We start from the raw sequence: 9,166 nt of genomic DNA on the forward strand, positions 1-9,166 counted from the left end.
AGTCCAGCCCCCTGCCCAAAGGGCAGGAAGTCAGCTGGGGTCATAGGATCCCAGCAAGATAAGCATCCATATATGTGTTTGGACACTAATTTTAATTTTTAATAGACAATGTAGAATATCTGAAAGCTAGTTTGTAGACTTAGGGTGCAACGGTGTTGCAGAAAAACATAAAGATGAGTTAACATGAAAAGCAGCATTTCTGCAATAAAGCCAGAAGAGGTCATGTCGACAAAGTGGCATGAAGAAGCTTCTGAGTTAAGCCTGGTATTGAGGAGAATTCCCCAGATGGATGCCAGGGATCAGTATAGATCTAAGATAGGAGAGTTATTGTTTTCTTTTGACTCTTTCCAGTCCCAAATGGAATTTGGTATTGCTGGCACTTGATCTCCAATTTAAATGTAGTGCCTTAGGAAACTGGTAACTAAAATGCACATATAGGGCATATCTACATGTGCAGTTAGCATGGCTGAATAAACTCCATAATGGTTCGTGCTGGAGTTTATTGCTCCTGGGCATAATGTTTACACTACCTGGGCAGTCAGCCCCCCTGCACTGTAGCACCCTCATGTCCCAGCCAGCCCTGGTCACTGTCTACACGTACATTATGGCACACTAAACCTTGCCATAGGCTGGTACTTGTGCTGGGCAGTACTGTCCTCCAGCGGAGTAAATTAGTTTACTCTGGCCTAATAGCACCATATGTGTAGACGGTGACACTTTACTGTGAAGCTAATTAGTCAACTCCGTATTAAAACGCATGTGTACACAGATGCCCCCAAACACTACACAATATATGGGGGTGGTGAGTATTTGTAGAAAGAGTGTCTTGAATATTAATTGGTTCGTCACAGGATAAAAAGATGTGTGACCGCTGCATTTACTAATATGTTTTTCCTGTCTTCTGGCACTGTTACTGTGCTATATTTTTATTTCTGTTGCATTTTACTTGCACAGGCTGCTACTGAGGAGGAAAATAGCCATGGGCCAGTGAATGGAATTCTTAATGCACCAAGCCTCGGTTCTCCAATTCGAGTCCGTTCAGAGACGACGCAACTAGATAGGGACGTCCCATTGGTACGAAAGTTACGTTCAATCCACAGCTTTGAACTGGAGAAACGCCTGACCTTGGAGTCGAAGCCAGACACTGATAAATTTCTTGAGACCTGGTAAAGAGACTCTTTCTATCTCATTTCAGTCTATGGTCTTTTAGGGGTTTGTTGGTTAAGACTGTTTATACCCAGTGAAAACCAGAAACGGAGTTACTGAGTTATGCTTATGCCAGCTATGACTAGCAAAGTCAATTCTATGTATTGTATTTTCTCAAATTAATGCCCATTATCATTTAGAAATTTTGTATTTTTAGATGTACTTTCTTGGTAAATTTTTAATATATTTTTTAATTTATACTGAGATAAGTATTGGTGATGTTTTGTAAAGGTAGATTCTTGGTCTGGAGAAATTTTAAGTTAAAGGTACAATTTTATAATATTTATGTTGAGTTGTGCTTCATGAGTGGTGCTGTTGACTTCAGCAGGGACTATTCATTGGAGTCAGTGCAACTCGACATGAATATTTATTACAGAATTGGATGATAAATCATGTGACAAAAGCAGTTCACTTCATCGTATGTAATGTGTTCTTATAAGAGCAGTAGGATTTATATAAAGTAAAGTTGTGAAATCACCTAGTTCTGCCTCAGAACACCATGCCAGAAGGGGCGTCCAGCTACCCCCATGCTGCTCAGGCTACAGCTTGATGGCTGCAGCAGCTCCAGCTCATGCAGGCAGCAGCGGAGCAAGTCCAGTCCCAGTATGGGCTGGAGAGAGGAGAAGGGGAGGCCTATGGCACCTCTCCCCCCCCTGCTCTGGGCTGGGGTTCCAATGCTGTGCTAAGCAGCCTGGTCATGGACCCACCTGCTCCATGAGCAATGGCTCTCAGCTGCCTCATCACAGCAAGTATGGATACTGACCTCAGTGCCACTGACCCAGCCACGCAGCTTCCTGCCACCGCTCCCTCTCCCTCCATGCCTGCAAGGGGAAACCCATGCTTTCCCTCATTTTTCTGAAAATGAAACCCATGGGTCAAGAAATACTGCTAGACCTCCTGAGGTCCCTTCCAACCCTAATTTTCTATGATTCTAAGTCTGCATTAGCACTGAAAAACTAGCTAGAAGGTGGGTTTTGAGGAGTAATCAGAAGATGGACAGAAGAGGCTGTTTGAGTACAGGATCAGGAACCTTTTTTCTAAGTATAGAAAGAATTATAGGTGAAGGACACAGGGAAGCTAAAGGGAAGGCCTCAAGAACCTGACTGGGGAAGCAGGAGAAGAAAAGGGTTGAGATGGAGACATGGGCAAAGCACAGCAGATCCTAGAGTCTGAGGACAAGGTTTCTGAAGATACAGGTGGTATCCAAGGTGCCAAGCACAAGTGACTAGCAAAAGATGCAATCACAGCAGAAAGGAGAGAATTTTGTATAGACTAGAGGGATTTAAAGAGCTAGTCACCTAACATTTGAAATTGAAACATAAAATTGCACGTGGTATTAAGTTAAGGATGGAGAAAGACCTCAAATGGAAGTAATGTTCTTTCTTTCATTAATCCCCCACTATCTCACATGGGAGAAATTTGCATTCCTGATCAACAGAGCTCATTAGTGTTCTTCATTAACCCTTCTGACAAAACAAGAGAATGTGAGATGCTGTGGAAAGATGTTCTGTGTCCCAAAAGCAAAATAGCAGCAAATAGGCAAAAGGGTATATTTAGGTTGGTTCATTATATAACAGCCACCAAGGTGTAAACAAAAAAATTTGATGTGCTAAACATCAGTGTCATCCAGCAGCCTCCTATTTCTCTTTTCTTGTTTGTTACCAAAAGGCAATTACTGAATCCATCTTCAAATGTTTTAGCATTAACCTCAGGCTGAAATTTTGAGCTGGCTTCTTGTTTTCAGTTCTCCCTTGATTTATCGTGTTTCTTCCTCTTTCCCCTTATTTTCAGTGTGATTGCTACTGTGCCCTTGTTTAGCAAGAGATGCATTTTATATGCAAAACATTTGCAAATGCTGTTGAATGCATTTCTGTAAGTGCTGCTTGAGATTTCTGATTCTTTTGCTCACCTTTGAGTTTAAGACACAATATCACACTCACTGCACTGGCCAACTAATGATACCCTGACCATCTCAGTAATAATACCCTGTGCTCTTCTCTCTCTTTTGAGAAAATAGTTTAATTAAATATGCATACATGCATGCATACATACCCAGTGTAATTAAACCTACTTAATTCATATAGGAATCGCTGTGGTCTTTCTTCCACCTTCATCTGATGTTAGAATATTTTTTGGGTAACTAAGAGGGAAAAATTGGAGTAAAAGAAATAATTAACTCCCTTCTTCTGGTTGTATTTGTTCCTGAATTTCTCTGGCTTGGGACAGGGAACTGTATTGTCTGGCTTGGGAGTAGCCAACCCATAGCATACATATGAGAAGTGTCATGGATAGCCTCTCTGTTTGATACATGGCAAACTGGGGAGGGAGCAGGGAATACAGTGGCAGAGAGTAGAAAGCAGAGCAGTAGATCAGGTGGGGTAAGGTGATTGTAATGAAACTCAGGAGAAAGGCAGGATTTGCTTTGTAGCACACCTGCCAAAAAAGTTGGCTCCCCACTGGGTTACCTCATTCCTTCATGATCATCATAGCTGTGCCACTTATTAATGCTTGCAAAATTAACCTCTGCAGGATACTGAGTTTGTTTTTCATCCCATATCTTGAAGGTCTGAGCTCTTGTAGACTAATTCTGAAAGGTCTGAGCTCTTAAAGGCTAATTTTAAAGTATTGTAGGAGGCTCAACTTAGTATAGCTCCAGTGACTAAGTTCAGATGCTGTTACTAAGGCCCCTGCTACACGTTGCATATATTATGCAATTAATAGGTTAATTATCAAATACATTTAACAGGCCACACGTACAAATAATGATCATACAATTAACCGCTTAATCGCACAGTGTAGATCAGCCACATGTGCAAAGTAATCATCACATGATAAAAATGACTATCCAGCTCTTAGAAGAGCCAGCCGGCTATAAAGTTGGTGTTTGAAAATGTGTAACGATTCTATATTTGGTTTCTTTAATTTGAAAGTGTAGCAGAGCCCTTATATAATGCTGTTCATTCTTAATTCATATGTAACTTTTTTCCTAAGCTTGGAGAAGATGCAGAGAGACTCAAATGTTGGGAAAGAAACTGCTGTTGCTGCTCCTTCTCCTCTTCCTCAGAAAATGCATGTTCCTGCTGTGACTGTTCGTACTGACCACATCTGGCATTATGATGAAGAATACCTCCCTGATGCTTCTAAGCCTGCCTCAGCCAGTTCTCCAGAACAGGTCGATGGTGTTGTTAGCAATGGATTTGTAGCTGTCAATCTGAGCTCCTGCCGGCAGGAGGTTGATTCCAAGGAGTGGGTGATAGTAGATAAGGAACGGGACCTGCAGGATTTCAGGACCAATGGGGCTTTAGTGCATAAAACAACTGAAAGTCCCTCAGATGAAGAGCCTGAGGTGCTACAGGTCCTTGAGGAGTCCCCCCAAGAGGAGCATATCAGACAAGGTACTTGGGCAGGAAACAACATCCATACCAAGAATGAATCCTTGGGAGTGGAGCTTGGCCTAGCTGTTGAGTGTCATGCCGTTGCTGCTTCTGAACAGCTTACAGATAAACTAGAACTTCTGTGTGGAGCTGGTGGTCAGTTTCTTGCAGCCACACCTACGAGTCCAATGGAGGCTCAGGCAGAAGGAGCACTCACTCCGGTAAGAGAACTATTTATTATTCTACTTTTTGTTGTGCTTTCTTTCCCTGTGCAGAACAATTTGAAAAGGCAGTAAAGGAGAAAACAGCCTCAAGAGTATGCAGGGTCCCTGGAATTCTTAAATAATGGGATATGGAACTTGATTTTGCAGCAAAATTTTCTCAGGCCCTGCTGTCTGAATCCACATTCTGCAGTGGATTTAGATATTGGTTTAGTGTACAACTCTCAGAATTGAGCTTTAATTTAAGGTATACATTAACAAATACCTTTTGACATGAATGATTTTAACCAATTAAGTTACACTATTATACTGAGAGTGCATAAGCAGAAGGTGTTAACAAATATATAAAACAGTAGGTCTCAGCTGAGGTGTCATGACATCCTGGGGTGCCCTGAACCCCACTTCAGGAGTGTTATCAATCATGCACATGCTGCTACTGCGATGGCAGCCAGGTCAAACTGCCCCACACAAACTCCTGCTGCATTAGGGCTCTGATCAGCCAAAAGCAGGCAGAAACTGGCTTGGCTGTAGAACTACTGGGTCCGTCCCCTGATAAGATCCTCCCAGAAACAGAGGCACATGGGACAGTTCTGCCCACTTGCTTCTGTTTCCAGGAGCAGTGGCAGGGGTGGGGATGGGAGTTGGGGGTGGCTGACTGGCAAGGGCTTCATTGTACAAGGCAGCTCATGTCTGCATTAGGCTGATCATAGCCCTAATGAAGCAGGAGCATGACCATGTGGCACAGGACTTTCTGGGTTGGTTGTACAGCACATGCGCAGTTTTATCTGGAAGCAGTAACACCTAGTCGAGAAGCATGGAGGTAACATGAGGCAATGCCAACGGTGGTTCTCAACCAGGAGTGCTGTCATGAAAAAAGTGGTGGAGGGATGTTATGATTCTAAAAAGATCAAGGTCTATTGTATAAAATATGATACAATGGTATCATAACCTGAACTATACATATGCTGTGATTGGCTCCACATTAGCTGTTGCTGCATGGGAAAGAGATCTGGGAGTCTTTGTGGACAGCTTGCTAAAAAACATCAGCTCAGTGCTCAGCAGCCATTAAAAAAAACCCCAAACAAAATGTTAGGAGTTATTAAGAAGGGAATTGTAAACAAAATGTGACACAGGAGACAGGGCAAAATGGACCTACAGTGAACCAGTAAATGTATGCCATGTAAGTTTGAAAAGATCCCAAATGGCGGAAGCTAATATGGTAGCAAAGAAACAAATTTCCTTGTTCTCATTGTCCCCTAATAAAATTATTTTCTCTTGATTTCATTTTGCTTCTTCCTTGCCCACTGATACGTTCTTTCAGAAATACCTGTGTTTCTAAAACCTCTGCTTCCTTTGTGCTAGAAACAACTCTTCCTAACTCCTCTGCTACTTCCCACTTCTGAAATAGCTCAGTAACTGCTTTTTTGTTCCTGTAGCTGCCCCTCTTTCTTGGATGGACTCCCAATAGCTGCTGCTTCTCCTTTTGACATGCTTCTTTATTAAGTCTAATACATTCCTCACTTGCACAGATTCCAGAAGTTTTTCTCCCACCTTCACCTGCCTCTGCTGCTGAACAGAACTCCCTTGGATTTACTTCTTCTCAGTTATCCCTTTCCACACTTGAGAGGAAGTGTGATTTAATGGTTTAGGAAGACATGGCTGTAAGGATTCCTGATTTAAATTTTAGTTGTTTCTGCTCTTTTCCTGGTGTTAGCTAAGACGCACAAGGCAGTATTTTGCAGGTTGGGATCATAAAGTTAAGCATGTAAACTCATTTTTAGAACCTAAATGAAATGAGTAGCAGTTGTAAGTGCCTGGCATGTTGGAAAGTAAGGCCATGTGTATTTAAATATGTAACCATAGGTACCTGTGCTCGAAAATACTATCCTTAATACCCCGTTTCTCTTTTTTGTTAACTGAAAGACATATTCTTTAGGTGTTGATGTCTGTATTCTGATTTCTAAAATAAATTCTGAAGTTAAACTGGCCAAAGACTTGAGATTTGTAAATCTTAATAAACTCACCTGATTATATTTCTTTGTTACTTGGCACCACAGTTTTAAAAAGCTGAAGTACATTTGTAGGAAGAGAGATTGCAAAAATATATGTCCCATGGTACTCCAGATTATTAATTCATTCCAGGGTTTGAAATTTTCTTTTGCCTTCACCGGTAAAAATTAGGAGCAGCAATTAAACCATTTTATTTAATTTTCCTGCTTGTGTGTCCCAGAAAAGAAAACTGCAAATATTCTGATGTTCTTGTGGAAAAGTAAAGGCAGTAGAACTAGTTTATACATTATTATTTATTTTAGGCATCATGTTTTGCAACTTATGTAAGTTATTGAAATCTAAATGCACAGGTAGGACCTTAAAATATGCAGTTCCTGCTAAACTAATAAATGCCACATTTTTAAAACATAAATTAAAGCCTGGATGACACACAGATCCAAACATTTTGCCCCGTGTAAAACAAAGAGGTTTTACAGTGGGATGGAATTCCATTAAAAATGTAGTATTGCTTTACAGTTCAGCTGTTGCTGTCTTTGTGTAGCTATAGTAGGCAACAAATAGTAATGCTCATTTTTGTGCAAAATGCTGCTGTTCAGGTACTTTGATATCCAGCCCTATTAAAGCTGTCACCTTGTAATTTTGTACGAAAATATGATGACTTGTTTAGAGAGAGGTGATGACATTAGGGGTAATTACTTGTTTACTTAAACTCTAGATATTGGTGAGACTAAAATTAACTTGATTCTAGGGAAGTTACTACTATCTGAATTAGAAGTATACAGTGTGAAATTCTGGGCATGAAAGTGAATCTGTCCTGGAAAATGCAGGTGGCTATAAACAGGGTCTTTAAATTGGAAAGCACTGAGAAAGAAACATTAGGTTGGGTAGTCAGTGTGGTAAGGTCCTGAGACTCAGGCTGTGTTTGGAAATAGATAAGGGACACCCTAATAGATAAGAAATGTGCCTTGAATTAAAAAAAGTAGAGAGATGTGGGCAAATACAAAATTGTACTATGAGGGCGAGGACATTACTTAATTATTTAAAGGCAGAAGTATACTATGTAATGTAGAATTGAAAATAGAACGTGAATTAGAAACAAGGGGTGTTTATACACGCGCTTTGGGAGGGGGAGGGTGCTTTAATTAGAGCAGCTTGAGGAGCTGCTCTAATTAAAGTGCCTGGAGTGTCATGTGTATAAGTGTCTCTATGCTGAAAAATGGTGGCAGGGGTTCTTTAACTGAAGCTCGTTCAAGCTTTAGTTAAAGCACCCCTGCTGCTATTTTTCAGCGTGGGGATGCTGATACATGTGACGCTGGAGTCTGCTGGAGCTTGGTGATTACCATGCTCTAGTGAACTCAATAAAACAAGTCTGCTCTGATGTGCTGTAAATACAGCATGTCAGAGCAGCCTCACTGCACATATATAGATGCCCGTGGAGACTATAAGTGATTTTATTTTATTGGGAAAAGTTTAATCAGCGTCTTGTCAAAGGGTCTGATTCAAAGGCTATTGAAGTTGGTGGTTGTCTTTGATTATTTCAGTGGACTTTGAATTAGAGCCAAAGTGAAGGTGATCTACAAATAGCAGGTGGGTAACTTGGCATTTGCTCCACCTTATTTGCTGTTGTTTTTATAAATGGCAGGTTTTTTTTAATTAGAAAGAAGATTTGGGACGCCTGTTAAAGCAACAAGAAAAAAACAAAAAGAGCTTACCCTACCTTAGGGTTCACTGCTACTAAAGGGGAGGGTAAGGAAATTGTCATTGATAACGATGAGAACATATACCTAGATAGCAGAAATAGACGTAAGGGACTGAAGTTATTGGTGGACTGCCCCGGCAAGCCAGTAATCAACTAAATTCAGAGTATATCTAGGAGACCAAGGAGAGAAGGAAATCAAGTGACAGAGAAACATGTTTAGGTGAAGAGGGAGAATAGAGCAGGTAAAAGGGGAAATTAACCTTTTCATACTTACCACATTAACCACAATTAGAAATGCAAACATGCTTTCTTAATTAGAGTTGGGTGACCAATTAAGGTAACTAGGGAGGGGTAAGAGGGACACTAGTGCCAGAGTACTAACTTAAAGGGGGCTCCAGCTCAGCTGTCTTCTCTGAGGAGTCTTTCCGTTGGCAGGTGTACAACCGAGCAGATACAGCCCCATGTCCAGAAGTGTATCTGGAGGAGCAGGGGGTAAAAATTATGCCTCTGAATTAAGGTTTTGGGTTTTTTTCAAACTGTAACTCTCCAGGCTTTCAGGAGAATGCCCTTGTTACTGCTTTGATATGGGTGATATAGTGTTAAATCTTGTTGGGCATAGGAAGGGATTGAACATCAGGGCTGTGCAAAGCTTCAGT

General features: G+C 41.1%; 1 protein-coding gene across 4 annotated transcripts in view; it reads left to right on the top strand.

The window, feature by feature from the left end:
• The window catches only part of TTBK2 (tau tubulin kinase 2), a 205,965-nt gene that overhangs the window by 145,365 nt on the left and 51,434 nt on the right, over positions 1–9,166 (top strand). For all 4 annotated transcript variants that reach the window (XM_019551473.1, XM_019551472.1, XM_019551470.1 and 1 more), the window contains 2 exons: positions 955–1,166; positions 4,198–4,801. In XM_019551473.1, coding sequence (XP_019407018.1) covers positions 955–1,166; positions 4,198–4,801 — 816 coding nt within the window. The remainder of the gene's footprint in view (positions 1–954; positions 1,167–4,197; positions 4,802–9,166) is intronic.

Source organism: Crocodylus porosus, unplaced genomic scaffold (genome assembly GCF_001723895.1).
Source record: "Crocodylus porosus isolate Cpor-Errol unplaced genomic scaffold, CroPor_comp1, whole genome shotgun sequence".
Classification (NCBI taxonomy): domain Eukaryota; kingdom Metazoa; phylum Chordata; order Crocodylia; family Crocodylidae; genus Crocodylus; species Crocodylus porosus.